Source organism: Xenopus laevis, chromosome 2L (assembly GCF_017654675.1).
Source record: "Xenopus laevis strain J_2021 chromosome 2L, Xenopus_laevis_v10.1, whole genome shotgun sequence".
Taxonomy (NCBI): Eukaryota; Metazoa; Chordata; class Amphibia; order Anura; family Pipidae; genus Xenopus; species Xenopus laevis.
Window position 1 is genome coordinate 41112935 of NC_054373.1, and position 25759 is coordinate 41138693.

Sequence of the window (25759 nt, forward strand, 5' to 3'; positions counted from 1 at the left end):
AAACACACAAATCCTGAAATGTGACAGAGGACGTGGCTCCGGATGCAATCACAGGAGAAGGCTGATGCCAGTGGAGGCGCAGATTCTTAGCCTGCATTTATCCGCAGACCAAGAATCAGCCCCGTGTAGCAACAGCCTTAAAGCCATTGACAATTCTGAATGTATGTGGAAAAGTTGCTTAGGATACCTTTCTTTTTCATTATGCAAAAACAGTTTTCTATTTTTGCACTGCTTCTCCTGACTATTGAAGCAAAATCTGTCTTCCCTCCAGCCAAGATACAGTTCCGCGAATACCCTGCATGTCTGATTTACTGCTAAGCTATAAGGAAGGTGAAACAGAAGCACTTACTCATACAGCACATCTGCATCTTCCGGGCTCTTATTTTCATATTCTAAAAGTTCTAGAAAACTTTGCAAGTACCTAAAACCAAATGCATGGCAAATTAGTAATAAACACAACACAAAAGCATTATATAAAACTGGTGCTTCAGAAAGGACAGTTATCCGGTGCCATTAGCATGAATTAAAGAGAGAGAGTGAGTCTGCGGATGAACTACTTACTGTGAAAGATAATGAAATGCAACACATGAGGGGGCCAACCCAGGCACAGTCTCGACAATGGATATACCAAAAGAAGGAACACTTGGAAATTATTAATGAGTTTAATGAGGAGCCAGGGCTCTTTAATTAATACCTGTCACTGACCAGGCTTTGGGGCATATTGAGAAAGTGGTTAAAAAAAAAAGATTAGAGCATTAGAAGACACAGCAACTTTAACGCTATGCGCACTGGGTATACATAGGTATAAAATAATTTACTGTCAATTAATGTTGCTGCTTTTATTATTAGGCCCACTGTCTTACTTTTATAGAGAAGGGTCTTACATATCTTATTCTTATTTATTTTTCTTTATCTGCCCTCCTCGCACACAATTCAGCCTCTCTCCTAAAAAATGCAACCTAGCCAAAAATGATTTGTTCCCCTCCCCCGCCCTGCTCTCCTCCAAGGATATGGAGGAGTACTGATAAAAATTGTCTGCCCAACACACTTGTAATGAATATCATAAGAAAATTAGTTTCACACAATGTCATCGGTATATGTTGGGCAACTGTAGGCCTGCTACCCGCACCTGGAGTGCTTTTGCTGCCCCATCTGTAGGTAAACCCATGGCATTTGGGATGGCCCCCACAGTATTAAATATAGTAAGTAGTCCAATAAACTAGGGATGCACCGAATCGCAAAAGATTCGGCCGAATCCCTTAGAATCCTTCGCGAAAGATTCGGGTGAACCCCCGAATCCTTCGCGAAAGATTTGGGCGAACCAAACCCCTTCCCAACCCTAATTTGCATATGCAACTTAGGGGTGGGAAGGGGATAACAATTTTTACTTCCTTGTTTTGTGACAAAAAGTCACGCGATTTCCCGTCTGCCCCTAATTTGCATATGCAAACTCGGATTCTGTTCGGCTGAATACGAATCCTGCTGAAAAGGCAGAATCCTGGCCGAATTCCAAACCGAATCCTGGATTCGGTGCATCCCTACAATAAACCCATATTTTTCCATTAATAGCAGCTCATAGCAGAGGAATCTATACTGACACTTACCAGGATCGTACTAGTTTCACAGATGGTCTATGTAGTAGACTTTCGGGCAGTAGGTTTACCTCTTTGAGACTATTTGCAATTCGCACTGGCAGCTCCTTTCTGAGAAACAAGTAAGAGGTCTTCTCACAAGCATTATTACGCCCTGCAAAACAAAGTCCATTATTACCTCTGGAAATGCAAGAAAAGGGCTAGAGATTTATAGGAAATTTATATAGTTCTTTTCACTCCACTGGACACACACAGCCAATTATTTCAATCATACCAAATACAAACATACCTCAGTTACATCAACCCACATAGACAGTGCCACATTCCGCCATAAAGATCATTGCACAGCCAGCCAACTACCACTCTCTGCCATCAATAAGCAGTGAGCTAGGGGCAGCCACAATAATAATAGCAGAAATGATCCTTAATTTGAAGCTGATCTGGGAACCTTAAAGGATAAGTAATCTTAAAAAAACTGAAAATTATTTTTTATTTACAGAGCTACTTAAGTTTTTATTAACTGCCAATATAATAATGGAAAACAAAGAAATGTTCTTATGTTGCTCTGCTTATGAAGGAGGCGGGAAAGGGCATTTGAAGCTTGTGATCTCTTACCTGAGTAGAGCAATATCAGAGCACTTCTCTGTTTTCCTTCTGAAAGTATATCTCTTACAGGAACTGACCAGCAGGTAGAGCTGTTGCTTCAAAATTCATTATATTGGCAGTTAATGAAAACTTCGTTAGTGCAGAAACAGAAAAAATAAGTAATGTAAATCACAAAAGTGCTTAGAAAACCACCCTGAGCAATTTTACATTCAATTTTTATGGTTTACTTTAATAAATGGTGCAGTTTAGCCTCTTTATCAGAGACAAGGCTTTGAACATAGGTGCGGCCATTTTATATCTGACTGCCTTCCATTAAAGGTGACCAAGCCCTCACTGTAATGGTCAGGCAGTTTGGACAAAGACATCTCACATTGCCATTGGTTTCTCAGGCCAGACCTGATATTAGCCAATGATTTTCAAACTATTGTTAGATCCATGATCAAAATATTATTGCACTTAACGTACAGGTTTGGGACCAGTTATCCAGAATGCTTGTGAACTGGGGGTTTCCAGATGCCAGAGTCTTTTCTGTAACTTGCATCTCTTGATCTTAAGTCTTATAAAAAATCATTTAAGCATTAATATATCCAATAGGAATATTTTGGGTCCAATACTAATCGATGATATTTTAACTGGGATCAAGTACAATGTACTGTTTGATTATTACAGAGAAAAAGGAAATCATTTTTAAAAATGTGAATTCATTGATTAAAGACTATGACAGACAGCATTCCTGTAATGAGCTCCTGTTTGGAGCTTTCTGGATAACGGATCCCATACCTCTATATTATTTGTGAACAGTCGTCTCTTTCTAATGAGTGGTTTCTTTCACCTGAAACACTTTAAAGTAAAATCTTTTCTGTTTGTGTCTGACTTGATGTTCATCGAGATGCTGCCTGCTAAGCACTTGCTGTGCATTATGTGTACAGAAAAATGCTTGATAATTTCCTTAATGTCAGAAACTTTAGCTTGAATCATAAGTACAAAAGTAATTTTGTGATAACTGTGCTAGCGCCTTTCTGTGCCCACCATGGCAATTTCTTTTCTTTTTTTTTTTTATTGTAACATTACCATCGGCCAACAAATGGCATATTGCATCGCCACTTAGAGCAGCCCCGTTCTGCAGCCAAAATATAGCCCATAGCACAGAATGAAATACCGCAAGCGTAAATTTCTTTATGATCTGTAATTTTTCAAAAGCTTTTACAATTCTATTCATTGCAATTCAGAGCGCAAAAAAGTGTTTCGGTTTTTCTAAATTGCTATGTGCAATATGTGGTTAATTAGCCACACAGTACCATGGTGCCCATAGGGTATGGTTACAGTAATATTTTGTAAAACTCTCAAATCACACAGACAGCCCTATTCCCATTTCCAGCACATTTCAACTTTCCAAACATCATCCCTAAATACTGATTTTATGTGCGGCCAGAAAGTACAAAAGGTTATATGCCAAGGGAAAGCTCAGCTCCAGCAAGTGCAAATTACTGCTATAATAATTCTGGAAAAAAACTGTTGAAAAAAAAAAATAATAAAACGGTCTGTATATGCTTTTTGGGAAAGTGCTGATACCTGATATGCAGCTTTCAATTCAGTTCCTCAGCTTGATGTTCTCAAACAACGTTTTCTGGATATCGGTAGTAATTATTTTAAAATTTAGATTTAAAAGCACAAATTGTCTGTAATCATAGGAACTTGTGGTATATAGTTGCTTAAAGAAGAACTAAAACCTAAAAATGAATAGGGCTAAAAATGCCATATTTTATATATTGAACTTATTGCACCAGCCTAAAGTTTCAGCTTGTCAATAGCAGCAATGATCTAGGACTTCAAACTTTTCACAGGGGGTCACCATCTTGGAAAGTGTCTGTGACACTCACATGCTCAGTGGGCTCTGAGCAGCTGTTGAGAAGCTAAGCTTAGGGGTCATCACAAATTATCCAGCAGAAAATGAGGTATTTCTGTAATATAAGATGATGCTACAGGGCTGATTATCAAATTCTGATGCTAATTGCATGGGTTTCTGTGCTGCCATGTAGTAATTATACATATTAATTACTAATGAGCCTTATATTGTGACATTTCTATTCTATGTGTACTGTATATTTTGAGTCAGCCCCTAAGCTCAGTAACTGGCAGGACCATGGAGCATGTGCAGTGAATCAGCAAAAAAGAAGATGGGGAGCTACTGGGGCATCTTTGGAGACACCGATCTTTACTGCTAAAGGGCTTAGGTTGCCTGGAGCTGGTACAGAAGCTCAAAACATAATGTACAACATTTCTAGCTACTTCTTTAGTTTAACTTTCCTTGTCCTTTAAGGAGAACGGTCCATTGTAAAAAATGTATGATGTTTGTGCTAAGGAAGCCATTGTTTCTAGATTCAGGGAAATGTCTATGTATCCATACAATAAGCAAGAAGAAGAGTCAGGGCCCTCAAAGTTTCTTTGTCTCTCAAGTGAAGATGGCGCAGAGGATAGAGCCATTGATAGCATTGGTTATGGTTTACTGTAGAATTAAGAATGAGGCTGCCAGTGGCATTAGTTCCCTGAGACACATGAAAAGCGTTTTAAAGGAGAACAAGAGATAATGGCTAGAAACTAATCTTTGAATGCCAGTCGAATTATTGGAAGGCCATCTCCCATAGACCCCATTGTAATAAAATAATTCAGCTTTTTTAAAAAAAATTTTTCTTTTTCTCTGTAATTAAGAAACAGTACTTTGTACCTGATCCAAGCTAAGATACAATTAATGTAATGCAAGACAATCCTATTGTGTTTAATTAATATTTAAATGCATTTTAACGAGACCCAGGGGCAGATTTATCAAAAATGTGAGTTTAGATTTTAATAAATACAAACTCACCCATGTTCTATTCATTTCTATGGGATTTTTAGAATTCTATTTATCAATGGGTGATTATTTTGAACTCACAATTTGATAAAATATGCTTCCCAAAATCCCATAGGAATGAATAGAATGTGGGTGAGTTATTTTAAATTAAAATCGAAACTCACATTTTGAAAAATCCGAACTGGTCCATGAGCTAAGCTATACAGCGGCATCTCAGAGCATATGCGTTGAATGAACAAAAAAGAATATGGGGTGCTATTGAGAGCATCTTTGAAGAACACAGGTCTTCACTGCTGGTACCCAGCCCAAAACATGTAGTGCAACATGTCAAGAGCATATACAATTTATTTTACCATCTCCGGAGTTATGATTTTAACTGTTATGGATGTTATAATTTTTTATAACTCAAGACTCATCAGCCCCTGTAGAAACTTCGGTTATGAAAAAGGATGAGAGTATTGAAGACATATAAAGATTACCCTGATAAATTTAAACAAAAGGTCAATACTTTTCATAGATGGCAGAAGTTAATTGACAGTTTTTGGGATGATTCTGCAATATCCACATAAATTGTATTTAAAATGGTTCTCTTATGTAACGGCAGAATGTGGCTTGCATGTCCAAGAAGCAGATGCCTTCTATTATGCTGGCTGTTTCCTATCCCTTGTTCAGTTTGCTCCCCCTGGCTGAAACATGACTCGGCACATAGCATTTATACTGGGAAGGTGTTGGCTCACACCTCTGTTTTCATTGGATGACGTGTACCATGAACATCGATAACGTTAAGCGACAACAGGTGATGGCTGCCACATCTAACGGATTTCTAAAATAAGCTATAGCTCCACAGATTGCAGCCAGAAGCCTTTCACAGTCTGGCAAACATTATAAATTCCAGGAATAGCACTCACACTGAAATGTCCTGCTACATAACAATATATTTTCCATTCACGCAAGAACCTGGCAAGAGAAGTAAAAATTATGAATTAAAACAAGAAAAAATGGCAAAGTTTAGCTTCTTATGCTGCTGTACTGATCTGTTGGCTAGGATGTCAAGAACAAATGGGCGACCACTATTTTTGGGTTAAAGACAGGATTTTTATATCTACTCCAAAACCCACTCCTGAAACAGAGACATCCATTCTACTACAAAACCCACTCCTAAAACCAAGACATCCACCACTCCTAAAACAGACATCCGTTCTACTCCAAAACCCACTCCTGAAACAGACATCTAATCTATTCCAAAACCCACTCCTAAAAACTGAGACATCTAATTTACTCCAAAACCCACTCCTGAAACTGAGACATCTAATCTATTCCAAAAACCAAGATATCCGATCTACTCCAAAACTCACTCCGGAAACCAAAACATCCACTACTTCAAAACCCAGTCCTAAAACAGACATCCGTTCTACTCCAAAACCCACTCCTGAAAACCAAGACATCTAATCTATTCCAAAACCCACTCCTAAAAACCGAGACATCTAATCAACACCAAAACCCACTCCTGAAACCGAGACATCTAATCTACTCCAAACCCCAATCCAGAAATCGAGACACCCATTCTACTCTAAAACCCACTCCTGAAACAGAGATATCCAATCTACTCCAAAACCCACTCCTGAAACCAAGACATCCATTATATTCCAAAACTCAATCCTAAAATCCTAAAAATCTTCCATCGCTCACCAATCAGGAAGGAAGTAGTTCCACATCATTTTAGACAAGCAGGAGACAGTGCCTCTCAATTGGGATATGCTGTGATAGATTAAATTCTGGTACTGAGATGTGGAGGTAATAGATAGTTATATTTGAAAATATTAATTTTTAATATTAATTTGTGAGTATGCATTATGTTTGATGTATGTTTATGTCAAGACATATGCTGCTTTTAATCTTTTCAATACAAATATACATATTAAAGAAGTCCTGGTGCCTTTTTGTGTGTGTGTGTGTATGTATATATATATATATATATATATATATATATATATATATATATATATATATATATATATATATATATATATATATATATATATATATATATATATATATATATGCAATCAAATTGCCTGGGTGCTGGTCAAAACCAATATTCACAGTGCACAATAAATAACCGCACTTCACAGGACTTTCTCAAAATTCAAAAAACTGTTTTCAACGTTTCGGCCCTCAGAATCGAGCTGTCTTCAGGAAGTAAAAAACTGTACCCTCTGAAGACAACTTGATTCAGAGGGCCGAAACTTTCAAAACATTTTTTTGAATTTTGAGAAAGTCCTGTGAAGTATGGTTATTTATTGTGCACTATACATATACATGTATATAGCAACGCTGGTCTTTTTTTGCATTTGGATATCGACACACGCACACAGACACACAGGTATAAGATCCAATATGCGGAAACTGGTTATCCAGAAAGCTGCAAATTACAGGAAGTCATTTTATCCATTACATACAAATTTTTAAAAAAGATTTCTCTGTAATAATAAGTACCTTGTACGTGACCCAAACACACACTGGTATAGGATCCAATATGCGGAAACCTGTTATCCAGAAAGCTGCAACTTACTGGAAGTCCATCTCCTACAGACTCCATTTTATCCATATAATACAAAGTTTTGTATTTGACCGAAACTAAGATATAATTAATCCTTATTGGAAGCAAAACCACTATTATTTTGGTTTATTTAATGTTTACATGATTTTCTAGTAGACTTAGCTGGTTATTTACTAAACTCCAAATGCAAATATTTGCATTTCACCCCAGAGATTATGGCTCCAATCCTGGCTAATGCTGATGTCAAGGAGAGACTGATGTTACCTTCCATCAGGAGAATCTCTTCCTCAGACAGCAGATGAGATCCAGAACACTTAAACACTTTAAGTCAATTGGAGGAGTATCAATGATTTTTTGATGTGCGCTGGGTTTAGTTTTCGCAAAGATAAATTTTCAGGAAAATCGAATAATACGCCGAAAAAAACTGTGTGGATTAGATTGGAGTTTGTGGCTGGAAATGTTGAGATAAATTCGGACTTTGATAAATAACCCCTTTAAGATGTGATGATCCAAATTACTGAAAAAACTGTGCGGATTAGATTGGAGTTTGTGGCTGGAAATGTTGAGATAAATTCGGACTTATAAATAACCCCTTTAAGATGTGATGATCCAAATTACTGAAAGATCCCTTATCCAGAAAACCACAGGTCTCGAGCATTCTGGATAACAGGTCCCATACCTATATATATATATATATATATATATATATATATATATATATATATACACATACACATACATATATATATATCAATTCAGTTTTGTAGGCAGCGCACACTGGAATTTTTAAAAAACAGTAATTTCTTTATTTATCCAAAAGTTAAAAACATAGTGATGAGGATCGACGTTTCGGTCTTGATCTAAGACTGTTTTCAAGAAACCCGTTTTCTAAGATCAAGATCGAAACGTCGAGCCTCACAACTATGGTTTTAAGTTTTGGATAAATAAAGAAATGAAAAAAAGAAAATTCCGGTGTGCGCTGCCAACAAAACTGAATTGACATATATATATATTTATTATATATAATGAGCACAGAGATTACTGTGCTGCAGTGCAGTAGTTAAAGTGATACTGACACTAAAAAAATTATTTTTAAAATACTAATCTACATTAAAAATTACCAATAGGTCATACTGATAATTTTTCACTGATCATTCTGCTTTTGTAAGTAATTGTTACTTGAAGTTCCTAAACCTGATTGTATTGTCAACCTGACTGTTCCTTCTCAACCTGTCAGTTAGATTTTCTTTTTCATCAATATTTTTATTGTTTTACAAACAAATGCAATATATACATTTCAAAAGTTTGACAGGTTATCATAGGCAGTACAGACGGATGAAAGTAAACATAAGTAAGTTACCAGTTCACATCAATACAGCTTATAATGTCAACATTGAATAGGCAAGATAAAATCGTTACAAATTATCATGAGACAATGTGAGTCTGTTATATTGCATTCAAACTTTTATCTTTTTGCAACTATTAAACAGTGAAATCAAAGAGAAACCTATATAGTCGGGATACCCCTTTATATCAGAATGCGAGTGAAGGACTGATGGTCAGTTAGATTTTCTAATGCTAATAGACTACCGCTGCCCAAATATGGCAGCCCCCTCATACAGGGGGTAAGAAAGGTAATGTAAAAGCATCAGGCAAATACTTTTATGGCAAAATTATAAATAGCATTCAAAGGCAATATTATTATAGATATAAAAAAAATATTATTTTCTGGTGTCAGTATATCTTTAAGTCAGAGTTGATGATAAGGGCCCAGACTCCAAATCTAAGCCAGAGTTAATGGCCTGATAGGACCTTCTGCCAATCATTAATCCAAGAGTAGCACTTTGGCTGTAATTGCTCACAGTTCAAATACAAGGCGGAAAGGAAGCTGCTGAAATGGCATTTAACTCACAATATTTTGTAACTTAGCTACCAACTGACAATAAAGGAACCATTAAAGGTGCCCACACATGGGAAGACACTGGCTGCCAGCTTGGTCAATGATAATCCACTCTGAAAGATATTGAGGGTGGAAAATTCCATTTTCAGTATTTTGTGCCAACCTCTTAAGCTGCTAATTTCTATGGGCAACAAAATGTTCTTAATCACTCTGGGTGCCATAGCAATGAGACTCGTATGTAGACCGTGAATAAAGTCTAAAAAACATCCCAAAGAAGTAAAATGTATAAACTGATAATTGTAAAATGGATAAATGAGGTAAAGGGTACACAACAATATTCACGTGTGAGGGTGTATCAATGCTGGTTGAGTTATCAGGAAGTGGATACTACATCAAACCACTGATGTTGCCTAAAATACACTGTTGTTCAAAACTCTCCATAACTGAGGAAACTGCAATCTTTCAGCAGGAGATACAGCATTCAGTAATCAAAACTGGAGTAAAGTTGAACAAATAAAACACAGTGATATTTTAGAATCGTCCTTAATGGTGGCGAGTAAGGGTGGGTGTTAGAACAGAAATTGTCCCTCAAAAAGCACTATGTAAATGAACATCTTGAGTTTGCCAAAACTTTACATGGATAAAGACCCAGTTGTGCTATGGGAAATGCTTTTGGGTCAGTCAGATTATCCAATGGAATATATATGGCACAAATCTAACATGGTTCACATTCTACCTGCAGTGAAGAATGGTGGTGATAACGTCAACCGTTGAGCTACCAACAACACACTTCACTGAGGCTGTTTTTTATGACCAGGGACTGAGCATCTTAGAACCATGGACAGAGTACATCATAGAGTACAAGAGTACATCATAGAAGGAAATACAGTTTTGTAGTTTTTGTCTTCTAAAAATCAATTATTGTAGGCAGCACTAGACCTCCAACGGCCCAGTTGCCCAAAGCAACAGTAGGCCTACAATGGCACAATGGCCCAGTCTCCCAAAGCAACACTAGGCCTACAATGGCCCAGTCACCCAAAGCAATACTAGGCCTACAATGGCCCAGTCTCCCAAAGCAATAAAAGGCATACAATTGCCCAGTTACCCAAAGCAACACTAGGCCTACAATGGCTCAGTCACCCAAAGCAATACTAGGGCTACAATGGCCCAGTCTCCCAAAGCAATACTAGGCCTACAATGACCAAGTCGCCCCAAAGCAACACTAGGCCTACAATGGCCCAGTCTCCCAAAGCAACACTAGGCCTACAATGACCCAGATGCCCAAAGCAACACTAGGCCTACAATGGCCTAGTCGCCCAAAGCAACACTAGGCCTAAAGAGAGAGAATCAGTTGTACTTTTTGCAAATTGAGGAGGATAGGCATTATTCCTTTAACCTGAACAACCTGGAACAAATCTGCCTGGAAGTACTGCCAAACCATATATAACTTGAAAAACTGGACCATGTATATCTATATATGAGTATCAAACTCAAGGCCCTCCAATTCATCACAGCTATAGCTCCCAAAGTTTGAGAGCATGTGTTTGACACCTTAGTTATGCTGGAATTGGCTATGGCCTTATGATTTCATGCTATGCTCTGAACAGAAAAAAAACTGTTTCCACAAAGAACATTGTATTCCTTTATAATTATACATCACACATCAAATAGCATTACCATTCAGACAAAAATAATAAAGTTAACATATTTATAAGAGATGAATAGGGGCGGTTTCTAAGCTTTACTCATCATTTACCAGCAGTCAGCAAAAATAGTCAACAAGTGTAGATCAGCAACACAGAACTGAAACCATGTTTTATGTGAAACTGCAGCTACAAGCACAAATTGAACTCAAAGCACCTTTGCCTTTCTTTCATGACTGGGAGAGCGTGATTTCAAATGCATGGTAAGGAAAAATGCATTTAAGGTCTGCGTCATGAACTGGAATCAGAAATGTGTTTTGTTTGTAGCGGCATCACATTAAAGGAGAAGGAAAGGCTAAAATTAAGTAAGCTTTATCAGAAAGGTCTATATAAATAAACCCTCAGAGTAATGCTGCTCTGAGTCCTCTGTCAAAAGAAACACAGCATTTCTTTCCTTCTATTGTGTACTCATGGGTTTCTGTATCAGACTTCCTGTTTTCAGCTGAAACCTCCAGGGCAGGGCTTGAGCATGCTCAGTTTGCTCCTCTCCCCCTCCCTCCTCCCATCCCTGCTGTAATCAGAGCTCAGAGCTGTAAGTGAGCAGGGAGAGACTCAGGCAGGAAGTGAAGTCACACCAAGGTTATATGGCAGCTTCTATCCTAAACAAACAGAGACAGTGTCTAGAGCTGTTTACTCAGGTATGGTAAAGCATTCTGCAGAATAAATATAGCATTCTAGCTTGCACTATTGTGGCTAATATGTTGGCAATAAACTGTCTTGGAGCTTTCCTTCTCCTTTAATGAATGGCAACTGACCTGTATCCCTACAAATTGTGATTATACTAAATTAAATTTGAATTCAATATACAGATATGGGATCTGTTATCCAGAACAATGTTACCCAGACAGCTCCGAATTACGGAATGGCCATCTCCCATAGACTCTATTTTATCCAAATAATACAATTTGAAAAAAAAACTTTTCCATTTTCTTTATAATAATAAAAAAGTGCCTTGTACTTGATCCAAACTAAGATATAATTAATCCTTATTAGAAGCAAAATCAGCCTATTGGGTTTATTTAATAAATACATTTTCTAGTAGATTTAAAACATGAAGATCCAAATTATGGAAAGATCTGTTATCCGAAAGACCCCAGGTCCCGAGCATTCTGGATTACAGGTCTCATACCTCTAATACTTGCTGTAGAGTAATAATTAAAGAGAGCTGATAGAGACAAGGTAGAAAGACCCCCATATAAATAAAATGCCCATTGTACAGCAGCTCCTACTTGTGAAACGATCCCTTGCATTTCCATTGTGTAGCTCTCCATCTTCCAGATTTACGGACCAGCCAGGGTACATAGTGCACAAGCATGGCTCCTTCTTTCTCATGATAGTCACCATGGCTCGCTAGGTACAACATTGCAAGTTACAACACCAACACATGAAGTTTCCACCAGTAAGTTGCTAAGTACCAACACGTTATGTAAGTTAAGTAAGCACCCACCAAATGCTAAATTGCAAGTAAAGGTCCTGGGCAATGGGCAGTCACTAATGATGTTCCGACTGCATAAGTGGATAATGAAGCTCCCAGCAGAATGAGTTTAAGTACCCAACAGACACTGAATTACTACATAAGCACTCATCAATCACCGAGTTACTAAACAGGCACCCAACAATCAATGAGTTAATTAATAAGCACCCACCAAGCGCAGACTTACTAAATCCATCCATCCATCTATATTTAAAATATTTTATTTGATTTTCACATAAACAAGAAAAATCAACATGATAGCAAATACCATGCAGATTCAGAGGTTGTGCTGTAATTGGTACAATGGTATGTTATTTTCAAAAATGAATAACTAATGGATAAAAAGCTAGAAAAACTAACAAAAACTAACTAAGACAGTGGATGTAAAGACAATCAAAAAGAAAAGATAGGAAAAGCCTATTGTTTTCGGGAAAGTCGGATTATCCAGCAGTCATTCATTTTACATTTGAAGCAACCTGAAAAATTTGATATTTGGTATTGGAGTCACAGATCTCAAAAATCCATCCATCTAATTAAAGGAGACTTGGGTGCCAGAAAGTAACCTCACGGACACAGCAGAATCTTTCACTAGCAGCAAGTTATGCCCGTGACTTATGCCTATATGCCCATGTAAAGCTGTCCCCCCAATCCACTATTTTAGTATTCGGCCGAATCCTTTGTGTACGCTTTGGCCAAATACCAAATGAGATGAGGGAGAAAGAGAACCATGCAAGCAGAACACAGCTAAAAATTTTGATTTTCTTGTTTGTTTGATAAAAGTCATGTGATTTTTTTTTTATTCTGTTTGGCCAGGCACTTGGATTCAGCTGAATCCAAATCCTGCTAAAAAAGCCGGAATCTTGGCCGAATCCCGAACCAAAATCTTGATTCCGTGCATCTCTACTTTTGGGACAGCTAAACCCACAATGTTCTTCTTACAAAGGCGAGTTAGTTCTACAAGTGGCGTTAAGTTGTAGCTTACTGTTATGTATCAGTCACATTAGATGCACCCATGTCTGTTCCAACTAAACCACTAAAATGATTATCCATGCTACATTAGCTAATTATATCCAAACAAATGGGTCAGTACTTGGAAAGGTTACTATTCACGGGGCTGTGATGCTGAACAACAGAAATAAATTGTAGATGGTGGAAAAACCACTGATTAATGCTCAAATATACATCTGTTACATCTGTACAATATATATTTGCACACATGGCTACACCTGATAAGAAATCCTATTAGCCCAGGTTACTTTCTTTTTTTTTTAAATATATTTTTATTGGTTTCTGAGGTAAGAAAGGAAAGGGGGGGTACAGAAATGGAAAAAAAGGGGGGGGGAGGAAGGGGGGGAGGTCTAAGCCAAAGTTCAAAATATCCAGATCTCACAGTACATTTATATGTTAATACATTACATCATGTTAATATAGTACAACAGTGTTCTCCAGCAGGGTATGTCATCAGAAGCAAGAAATTGGAAATACATAGCAGATCACCACATCCCACAAAATGTTTTCCTTTGTATCATAGTATTTGGGGTATCAGGGTTCCCGGGAGGGCCTAATTCTTACGGTATTTATCAGGCCTAGAGACACGCCAAAAACGTCCTTCTCATGGCGTCAAAAGTTGTATATAATCATCTGTATCTCTAAAAAGTAACCATCTCAACCATATGTCTCTATATTTTGAGTGTTGCTTGCTAGAGGAGGTGGATAGCTCCTCAAATTTTGCAATTTCATTAACTTTCATGGCCCATTCCTTAACAGAAGGAGGGGTGGCAGATTTCTAAAGTCTAGGGATGAGTACCTTGGCGGCATTGAGTAGGTGTAGGTTACTTTCTTTATCACATAAAAATACAAATTTAAAGATGCAGTTCACCTTTACATTAACTTTACATATAAAGCAGAGAGTGATATTCTGAGACAATTTGCAGATGTCCTTAATTTTTTATGGTTGTTAAATTATTTAGCTCTTTGTTCAGCGACGTTGCTGCCTAGAATTTCAACAGCTATCTGACAAAAAACATACACAAGCTTCAGTCAAAAGCTGCATTCCAGATTTGTATGGAGAAATCCTACACTCAAAAAAGTCTGAAATGATAACGTATCTCTAAAGTGGTCAAACCCTGGAATATGAAAAGGAAAGATGAGTATTAAAAATAACAATAAAAATGTTTATTTGGCTGCCGGGGACTGGTGTCTCTCCCCACCCCCAGTATGAAAGCTGCAAAGAGGCAGAAAAGGAATGCAAATAATTAAAAAACATAAAATTAAGACCAGCTACAAAGATCATAAGAATAGGACATTCTATAACACCCAAGATGTTAATGAAAAGATGAACTGCCCCTTAAAGTGCAACATTTTCAGATAGGACTGTACAGCTGGAGGCAGGAGGGGACACACAGTAGGGTCAGTACCAACAGTAAACACCTCTGACCCCACATATCCCTCAACCTTGCTTTTTTTAGGATGGTAGCCATCATGTGTCATTGGTGTAGTTACAGTTGATATATTTCCTTTAGTTCAGCCCCTAAATTCATTTAGCTCCCTCTCAGTTAGTTGGATATTGCTTTCAGCCTTATCTGAGTTTCATGGAAAAAATCATAAGATAGAACACAAACACCGGAAAGTTCACAATAAATCATTACATGTTTGCTTACAATACTCTAATTCTACTGGACCAGAAAATATTAACTGATGATCAGCCACTGTGAATAATAGGCCTGAGTTAATTAAACCTTCTCATGCCATTTGCCCTTAAAGTACTACATGAAACCACCTTCATTAGATTGTGTGTAGAAAGGTTCCCATCAATAACAGGATTATACGGGTCTACCGAGTTACAGGGGAACATGGTGGTGGGCCCCAGACATGGTGGACCCTCTGTTCAAAACCATGACCAGATTGCTAGATGATAAAATATTTTGGTTTGAGTCCTAAATTCACAAGTATATAAATATCACTCTAATTAATAGACATATTAAGGGTCTACCGTTAATTGCTGCTGACAAATATTGGCAATAGTTTTTTAACTTACATGTATGCACATATTTAGTGTCCCTTGAATATGACTACATTTTGTAATCAACCTCATTTTAAACCATAAATAATCCGTGGGACCTTGCAATCAGCCATTTTGTGTTAACACAGCCATTCCTAAACTGTACAGATTTTTGTTATGATCTCTGTGGAATTTCGCCTTTGTGTACGAAGGTAAATTGGTTTATGGAACGATGAAAAGAAATTTGCTGTAAAAGGTAAGAGTAGTTAAGTAGAAGGAATCTAATCACTGGACTGGCTGGAAACACAGTTTATGATGTTATATAGTCTCCCTATACAATGCCTGGCACAGCACTGAGGAGACACATTTTAGTGGACTTTCAGACATGTTTTTTTAGACAATGCTGACTATAGACTTCCACTGAAATTGATAGACACACATATATGTGTATAAATTGCTATTTCTGGAAAGCCCATCCCCCACGCAACACGGTGCATGCTCACTGCACAATGACAATATTAAAGACAAAGGTCACGGCAGGAAAATGCAGGTCCTCGGCAACAGTATCCTGAGGTGGCAAAACAGTTGCATTCCAAAGTGCTAATGCTGCTATTAAGTTTTAATTAGTTCCTGCCACTTAAGTGGATATTTCCAAGACATGTCAACTCACACAGATTGCTTGGGATTTGCCCCTAACCCAGTCACACGGCCCCTGTTATTTAAACCCTGCCACTGAAAGGACCTAAAATGCACCAGAATTACTCCAGTCGAACTGGGATGGTGGTACCAAGTAGTGTAATGACATGGATGAGGCATGGCCTAAGCACAACCAAAACACAAAAACACTGGTCTGGCAACTGCATGCTGTATTTGAATTTTTTACTTTTAAACTAACATTACCTTGGTGATTCATTATTGAATATTAGAGATCAATTTAGAGTTTAAAAATCAGAGCAAATTCATTATCTTCCCTGTACCATTACTCCAATCTGACAATTTGTGAGTAGAACTACTCAAGCGATTTTACCTGTGATAGCATACGTTCAAAGTGCTCAGATGAATCTCAGGTGTCAGGTCGGATGTGTCTAATCTAAGGTAAGTAATAGGAATGTCGGACGTTGTCAATGCGTGCATACGACACAACTGTCAGATGAAGATGCAACATGCAGCGTTCACATCCAACAGCCGTGTCGGATGCACGCAGCGACAACATCCGACATTCCTATTACTTAACTTAGATTCAGCGCATCCGACGTGACGCCTTTGATTTATCTCAGTGAACAGATGCTATCGCAGGTAACAGCGCTAAAAAGAAGCCCTAGTGTAGTTCTATTCTTAAGCTACCTCCTATGTTTGGCACTGTTAATTTTGCTAAGCGCTGCTAGGATGGCAGTGTATATATGTATTATTATGTATTCAGCAATAGATAGATTCTCTGCATAGGCATCACTGTGTTCTCTGGCTTTTTTTTTTTTTTTGGAGTTTTGAGAGCTGAAAGCATTGAGCCAACTACCATCCTTCGAGCATAGCTCTCAAAGTAGCTCCTGACTCCTAGTATCGGGTTTTGCTGATGACCTTCCATCAGAGAATAACAGATCTGTGTCTGTCCAGCTATCAGTATAGAACAAAATACCAGGGAGCCATAGCAATCCAAAATCAGAACCACTTTGCACTGAGGAAAATGCCTACATTAACAGTCAGCCTATTCGCCACCAAGACAACAGCATGGAAGACACCGTCCTGAAATCTGACAAGCCTCTAAACTGATGCCTCAACTACTATGAGCAAATTTACATTGTTTGATGCATTCATGGTGCTTTTATGAACTTTAAAAATGATAGTTATTTTACCTCAACATAAAATTTTCAAAAAAAATACAGTTTTGTTTACTGTTTCTGACCCTTTTCATGAGGGGATATAGAGCTATGAATATCCTGTCAATTATATCCTTATAGTGAAGTCATTGGTTATAATTGGAGCTTAGTGATGTAATTTATGTCACATGACTCACTGAAACTTGTTTATTATAAAAAAGTACCCCCTGTTGCAAAATGTGAGGATATTAGAAGTCACCTTGGAGTTCCGTGACCTGTATAAAATATATTTTACAAGAGGGGGTACTTTATTTATATATATACTCAAGAATAGGAACCAGCACTCCAGATTTGTGTTTCAATGTGCTTTGTCTTTATTTCACTTCATGCTGTAAAATATTTTATGTAAAATAAAGACAAAGCATAATGAAACACAAATCTGCAGTGCTGGTTCCTTTTCTTAACTACATACAAATTTATTAACCGTGCACCCAGGAAGCATCAGTTGGGCTTTCAAGTGCTTCATTCCTCCACAGGGGACACAGCACAGAGTTCGGAGACCAACCTCTTGTTGGCGATATTACCATTAGGGAGACATAAAACTCCTAGAAATATGGCAACTCTTCTATCAAAGGTTTTGGGGTACTTTACATTAGCACTACATTTAGTTTGCTATAGACTAATTTATGCTTAATACAATTTTAGTTGGTCTACATTTTTCAAAGTATATAATTGTTTGCCTTCCTATTTTGCCACTCTTCATTATGTAGTTCAAAATGCAGTCTGGTTGCTGGCTCACTACCTTGGCAACCAACTTTATTTGCTAAGGAAATAAAGCCCTAGAAACCAGGCTGTTACCCACATTTCAAATAGGTGAGCTATAAAGCAAAAGTTTAAAGGAAAAGGAAATAGCATTTTACACTTGGGGGCGCCAAAAGTTAGGCACCCCCAAGTAATTACTTTACTTACCTGAAAACCCAGGCCGGCGCTCCTATCAGCAGAAAACCGCACCGGCCAGGGGTTCTTCTAGCGTCCACCATGGAGAGATGCTCTTCCTGCTTCTTCTCGCAGTTGTGCATGCGCAATAGAGGAGAAGCAACACTATAATGAAAAAGCTGTCTATTTCGCTCTTTGCGCATGTGTCTCCCATGGGAAATTTGAAAACCAATGAAGCAGGAAGAGGATCTCTCTGTGGTGCTGTTTTCTGCTGAAACACTGGGTGGTGTCAGGTAAGTAAAATAGTCACTTGGGGGTGTCTAACTTTTGGCACCCCAATTGTAAAATGCTATTCCTCATCGACCCAAGGTTCCTATACGGAACTGCAGGTGCTGATTGGGCGCTCCCTTCAGTGATTAGCTCAGCTTTGAGTTTAATGCGTAAGGTATGTGGTGAGTGGCAAGGGGGTCTGTGGCACTTGCAACTGGGGTGGGGGGCCCCCAGGCAGTAGCCCCAGTTGGCCCTGGACACCCCAGTCCAACACCAGGTAGGCCAGCTGACATGCCGAGAGGGTGTAGGGCAGGCGGGAGTACATACATAAGCAGCAGCAGACAGCGCGATTGAGGTCATGGATGGCCACAACGCCCACAGGCCTCTAAAAAGTACTGCATCAGCCTGAACATGTCCTACCCCTGAGTTTTGGGCTGGGTCATGCATAGGCTTGCTGCCTGGCCAGTATTTTACCAGCCTAGTTGGTAAAAATGAGGCTTACTGCCAATGTTATTTATAAGGAAAAAACAAAAATATATACATTAGCGATGCACTGAATCCAGGATATGGTTTGAGATTCAGCCTTTATCAGCAAGATTTGGCCAAATCCAAGAGTCTAGCCGACCTAAATCAAACCCTAAAAAATGTTCATTGATTTGGCAATTTACACTAATCGGATCCAGTGAGATAGATTCAGGATTCGCCCAAATCCTCAAAGAGTTTGGTGCATCCCTACTATTTATACAGTATAATGTACTTCTGTGCGGTCACTAGGGTTGCCACCTGGCCAATATTTTACTGGCCTGGCCGGTAAAAATTATGGTTGATCCCAATGTTATTAATAGGGAAAAAAGATAAATATATAGGAAGGCTGGGCCAGAAAAGGTGGCAACCCTAGCGGTCACACACAGGCTGAGGTCAACCAAAATAATGACTTCAGCTCAGCTGTGTGTGACCGCACAAAGGCTGATCGAATTCAAATCAATGGAGCAGGGGCACTAACAAGAGCCACTGGCAACAGCCTGTGTGCCCATAGCCTAATAGATAGATTAGTAGTGGGAGCCCCCAACAGCCAGGACAGCATAGTAATAATACTGGATTGACCAGCTTGTGCAGCGTAACTGTTTTTAACATTATAATATGATTTTATTGATATCTTACTATATGCACCTATATCATGTGTTTTATATGCACTACCCTTGGGATATATTTGATGACATTTTTATATGATGGTATAGTTATACAATGGTAAACTTTAATAAGCACACAATCAATTTATTTTTCACATTAACCTAACTGCTATTTTAAGGTGTTTTATCATGAGCAATTGGTCCCTTTTTAGCACTAGTGGCACTAGTCACTCTGCAGCATCTCTTACTTGCTTTACTGTGGTAGTCACTTTTTGGTTATAATGTAATTTCCTATTGATTGGCTCACTATGGTTATACATATCTAATTGGGTTGCAGGTTGCCTTATTTTGAATCTTCACAAAAAAATTTGGTGTTGCTGGTCTTTTTAGTGTTAACTTTCTCAATAGCATTGGAGCATCTGCACCAAACAGACCTATTTTTAAATGAAACAAAGAGCTCTTTCAAGTGGAATGACCCCTCAGACCCCGAGGGGCACAAAATACTATTAGTCACTTGTCCAGTTTGATGTCACACAGGCGACATAGCAACCACTGAGGCGTCTCTGTTGCACACACTAGGAGTTTGTTCATGGACTGGAGGGGTGCATGGATTTGGCAGTAGTAAAGTCACTCACTAAAAGTATTACTGGCAAGGGCTGTGTCTATTCTTTTAAAGTAGACGTAAACTCAAAAAATATGTTGCCTAATGACAGTAAACGTAATTCTAAGCAACTTTCTAATATTACAAACTACATTTAGTAATTAATGTGTATTGGAAAGGTGGTTCAAATGACATTTTCTTTTATTGAGCAACATTTTATTTTTGGGTTTGCTTCCCCTTTAATCCACCTTGCAATTCACAACAAGCAAGGTACATCACCTGTAACAAGCATGTGACTTGAAAAAGCTTCAGCAATCTCCTTACTCAGCTTGGGTCAAATATAAAACTCTAACAAACAAACACATGCAGAGGTTGCAACAGTTCAACTTACAGCAAACTATAGAAGTATCAGTTGGTGGGCTTTTTGGTTGATATGGGTTACAAGACCTGTATTTGCATTACCCTCTTCGTTAACGCTCTCCAGTTTGTCAGACAGTGATATTCAGACACAGCTGTAATTGGTCTACTTGTTTTGTGTTGTTAATATTAATGTTTTGCTCCGCAGTTTTCCAGTTTGGAATTCAAACGGTTATCCAGTTGCTAGGGTTGTGCTTCCCCTAGTAACCAGTGGTTTAAAGGGGTATTTCACCTGTAAGTTAACTTTAAGGAAGCTATGTATGTAGAATCGCCCTTTCTAAGCAACCTTTCAATTGGTCTTCATTAATTATTTTTTTTTCCGTTTTTATAAATAAGGGGTTGTTCACCTTTGAGTTAACATTTAGTATGATAAAGAGAGTGATATTGACAATTTGCCATTGGTTTATATTTTTTATTATATGTAGTTTTTGAGTTATTTAGCTTTTTATTCAGGAGCTCTTCAGATTGCAATTTTAGCAATCTGGTAGCTAGGGTCCAAATTACCCTAGCAACCATGCATTGATCTGAATACGAGACTAGAATATCAATAGGAAAGGGTCTAAATAGAAAGATGGGTAATAAAAAGTAGCAAAAACAATAAACGTTTAGCCTTACAGAGCATTTGTTTTTTAGATGGGGTCAGTGACCCCCATTTGAAATCTGGAAAGAGTCAGAAGAAGAAGGCAAATAATTCAAAAACTATACAAAAATAAATAATGAAGACCAATTGAAAAGTTGCTTAGAACTGGCCATTCTATAACATACAAAAATTAACTTAAAGTTGAACCACCCCTTTAATTGCCTTCTTCTTCTGACTTTTCAAATGAGGGTCACTGACAAACATGTAAAACAACAAATTTATTGTTATTGCTACTTTTTACTACTTATCTTTCTATCCGGGCCTCCTCCTATTCATATTACACAGTCTCTTATTCAACTCAATGCATGGTTGCTAGAGTAATTTGTATTTTGTACTCTAGCAACCAGATTGCTGAAATTGCAGATTGGAGAGCTGCTGAATAACAAGCTAAATAACTCAAAAACCTCCGTAAATTCGCCAACGGCAGATTCGCTCACATCGCAACACTTTGCCAGGTTGTAGATTCGCCATGGCAACACTGATTCACTAAAATCCGAAGTTGCGTCCAGGGCACCAAACACTGGCGAAGTTGCACTAGCGTTGGCTAATTTGCATATGGTGGGAAGTTAAAGTAAATAAAAACACTACACAAGCCCGGGAAACCTTAACAAAATAGAACAGAGTTGTTATAATGCCCTACACATGTGCCCAGTCAGTGTATAGTTTATGTGCCATATGTAAGGAAATGTACAGGGGAGCCAGGGTATCCAAAACAAAATTTTACGGACTTTTGCAGCCTATCACCCTGTAAAAACTAAAAGACGCCAGAGTTTTTTGGGACTTAGAAAATTTTTGTACTGAAAATTGAAGAAGCCCTATACATTCCATTGCACTTCGCCATGGTCTGAGGTGGCGAAGGGAAGTCTGGCGGAACAGGTAACTTTCAGTAAAATGCGCATCTTAGTGAATTTGCGAAATAACGCTCTTTCGCCAGAGCGACACTTCACCTGGCATAAGAGTGCGAAGTACCGCTAGAGTCTATCTTCATCACCAGCGCCCGTTACTAAATCGGCAAAATACCGAAATGACGTCACGCTGGCGAATTTTCGCTAACGTTCGTCACTTCGCCCTTTAGTAAATTTGTCCCTATGAATATCACTCTCTACATCAGTGATCCCCAACCAGTAGCTTGTGAGCAACATGTTGCTCAGCAACCCCTTGGATGTTGCTCCCAGTAGCCTCGAAGCAGGTAATTATTTTAAAATTCCTGGCTTGGAGGCAAGTTTTTGTTGCATAAAAAAACAGGTGTACTGTCAAACAGAGCCTTCTTTAGGCTGCCAGTCCACATAGGGGCTACCAAATGGCTAATCACAACCTTATTTGGCATCCCCAGGAACATTTTCCATGCTTGTGTTGCTCCGCAACTTTTTATACAACTAAATGTTGCTCACGGGTGAAAAAGGTTGTGGACCTCTGCTCTACTTTTACACAGTTAGGGACTGGAGCGCTCTAACCACCCGCCGTATCATTAAGATTAAATATTGGAACGTTCTTCTACTTCGCGGTCTGCTAATACATTTAATCCAATTTTGCTCACCGCTGTTTGAAATTGGCTCGGGTGCATATGCCCCGAGCCCTCCGCTTTAAATATCCCAATAAAGTAAACTTGTGGGTCACTCACCGCTCCTGTTCGGTGGTCCGGGTGCTGCGCCCCGAACCCTCAGCATAGGGGAGACATCAAGGTACAAATCAACATTTTGGCACGCACTCCACAGGACTTCAGGTAACGGTAAAAAGGATTTTTCTTTATTACACAAACAAATATTATTTGTTTGTGTAATAAAGAAAAATCCTTTTTACCGTTACCTGGAGTCCTGTGGAGTGCGTGCCAAAATGTTGATTTGGACCTCTGCTCTACATCATGCTAAACGTTAACTCAAAGGTGAACAACCCCTTTAATTGATGGACTTGAAAATAAATAAAAGAGATTGTGAATAGAGAAGAAAATAATACAAAATAAAAAACCCTGGTTGCTAGGCATAGCTGACACCAGAAACCAAATAGAGAGTGAGAAAGACTTATGCCCCTGAGGAAGCCGAGCGATGGGCGAAACGCATAGGGCGGGCAGCATAGGTGGACAGTGGGGGACCAGCTCCCACTCGTTCCCCACGTAGACAGGCAGACATATCTGGGGAATTGAGTGGAAGGGAGGGTGAATGGGCCTAACTTTGAGCGGCAATAATTAATAGTTGCCAATCTTCACTTTAAACTAAAGCAAAAATGACTTACTACCACCTATCCACCGTATGCCAGTGGTTTTACATATATGTGTATTTTAGGGACACAGTACCACACTGCTTCCTGATGTCAGGAGGAGTGAGTTGTTTTTTTTATTTGTCGCTGGCAGCGTGTATATACATTTTTTATGGATTATGTTCATTAAAAGTTAAGTCTTAATTTATTAATATACTGTCCTGATCTGAACTGATTAGCTTGAAGCTCACAGACACGACATGGCCCATGTGTAATGAATCCGGTGCAACTTTTGGAGTGTCTGATTTGATAGAACTTGCAGATCATAGATATTGAAATGGCTTTTGGGAGACTCGTATCTTGGTTCTAGAATATATAGTGAATAAAGTACCCCCTCTTGTAAAATATAAGGATATTATAAGTTACCGACGAGTTTCATGACCATATAAAAACATGAGGCCAAAGGCCGAGTGTTTTTATACAGGTCATGGAACTCCGAGATAACTTTTAATATCCTCATATTTTGCAACTGGGGGTACTTTATCTATTATAATACACACGTTTCAGTGAGTCATGTGACAGAAATGACATCAGAACTCACTGTTTATAACTGATGACATCAGAACTCACTGTTTATAAGGATATAAGTTACAAGATATTCATAGCTTTTGTGTATTATAAAGGCATACAAATATAGTAACAGTCAGCATCTAGGTTTCCAGGTCAAATAAATCCACTAGAGTTCATGCTGACAGCCCTATTGCAGGTAATACATAGTAAAACTAAAAGCAAACGTCCCAACCTGTATCATCCCTGCTACATGATCAGTGGTCTGTGTGACCCAAGCCCTCCATCTGTACTTGATTAACTATTTGCTGAACTGGCAAACACAACAGCAGCAGGAGGGCAGCGACTTGGATTGGGCATTCCCACGTCACAGCCTCACAGGAACCAACACGTCATATAAAGATCAGATGATACAGACGTCTCACGACTTGCGACAAAGTCGCTATCATCACTCACCGAAATCCAGGAACTGTTTGATGGAGAGCGGGGAAGGGGAGAATTTGGAGTAGTATTCGATCTGACTGGGGACTGTGTGTTTCAGCAGGAACCTGCACAGCCTCATGATGATCCAGTGATGGGAGAAGAGCAGCAGCCAGAATGAATGGCATCAGATCCCCGGTGGTGCTACAAGCTACATATTACAACTGACCGGCAAGTCTATCAGTCCATTACAGTATAGATGATTAAAGGGCTTTGTTGTCGCACACTACGTCCCAGCCAGATGGCTGACGGAGCATACAAAAGAGAAGCATAAACAATGCAGATGATAGCGATCGATAGGTCCAGTAATACATAGGAAGGAAACAGTCAGTGCTCGGCCGAGCCCTCCTCCAGCGACAACTACAGAGCAAACCACGCCCCCTCGACCAATCGCGTAGCAGAGACCTGCACGTCCACATTCGCATTCCAGAACCGGAGGATCAAGTTAGCTTGCAGCAAAGGGGAGGGGGCGTGTCAGTAAATATCCGACCTTGTTGTGCAGCATCTCCAGCCGATTGGCTGAGCTAAGCAGTGTTATAGGGAACAGAGGCGGCCTGTCAGTGCTGCTGATTGGCTGCGTAAAGCTTTGTTTATAAGGCATAGAGGCGGCCTGTCAGTGCTGCTCATTGGCTGAGTTGTGTTTATAGGGGACAAGAGGCGGGCTGTCAAGTGTTAGTTCAAATAAGCAGCCGTGACAAGAGTGGCTCTAGACGAGGGTTTTATTATTAGCGCTAGGTTCAAATTGTAACCGTAGTACTGGGACTTACGACATAAAGTTCACCATGACACAGTTCCCCAATCCTCCTACATTATAAATGGTCACAGAAGTGTCAGGAGCGGGTCATTCTCCTGACATAGGGTTCGCTGATACGGAGAAAACTCGTGCATAGGTTTTATTTCCTTGAAACAAAAGAGTATATTGAATTAAATATACTCTAATTATCTGGGCTAAATTTGTTCCGTGGTCCTGGGCGGGACTTAAGTCAATTGGATCTAATAGGCCCGTGATTATGGGGCACCAGCG

At 38.9% G+C, this 25759-nt stretch overlaps 1 protein-coding gene across 1 annotated transcript in view; it reads right to left on the reverse strand.

Annotated features, from left to right (window-relative positions):
* The window catches only part of pdk3.L (pyruvate dehydrogenase kinase 3 L homeolog), a 45477-nt gene extending 20241 nt beyond the window's left edge, over window positions 1-25236 (reverse strand). The window contains exons 1-3 of the mRNA XM_018246173.2: window positions 24712-25236; window positions 1605-1746; window positions 350-421 (exon numbers count right to left, since the gene is read on the reverse strand). Coding sequence (XP_018101662.1) covers window positions 350-421; window positions 1605-1746; window positions 24712-24817 — 320 coding nt within the window. The 5' untranslated portion in view covers window positions 24818-25236. The remainder of the gene's footprint in view (window positions 1-349; window positions 422-1604; window positions 1747-24711) is intronic.
* Window positions 25237-25759: the final 523 nt, after the last annotated feature.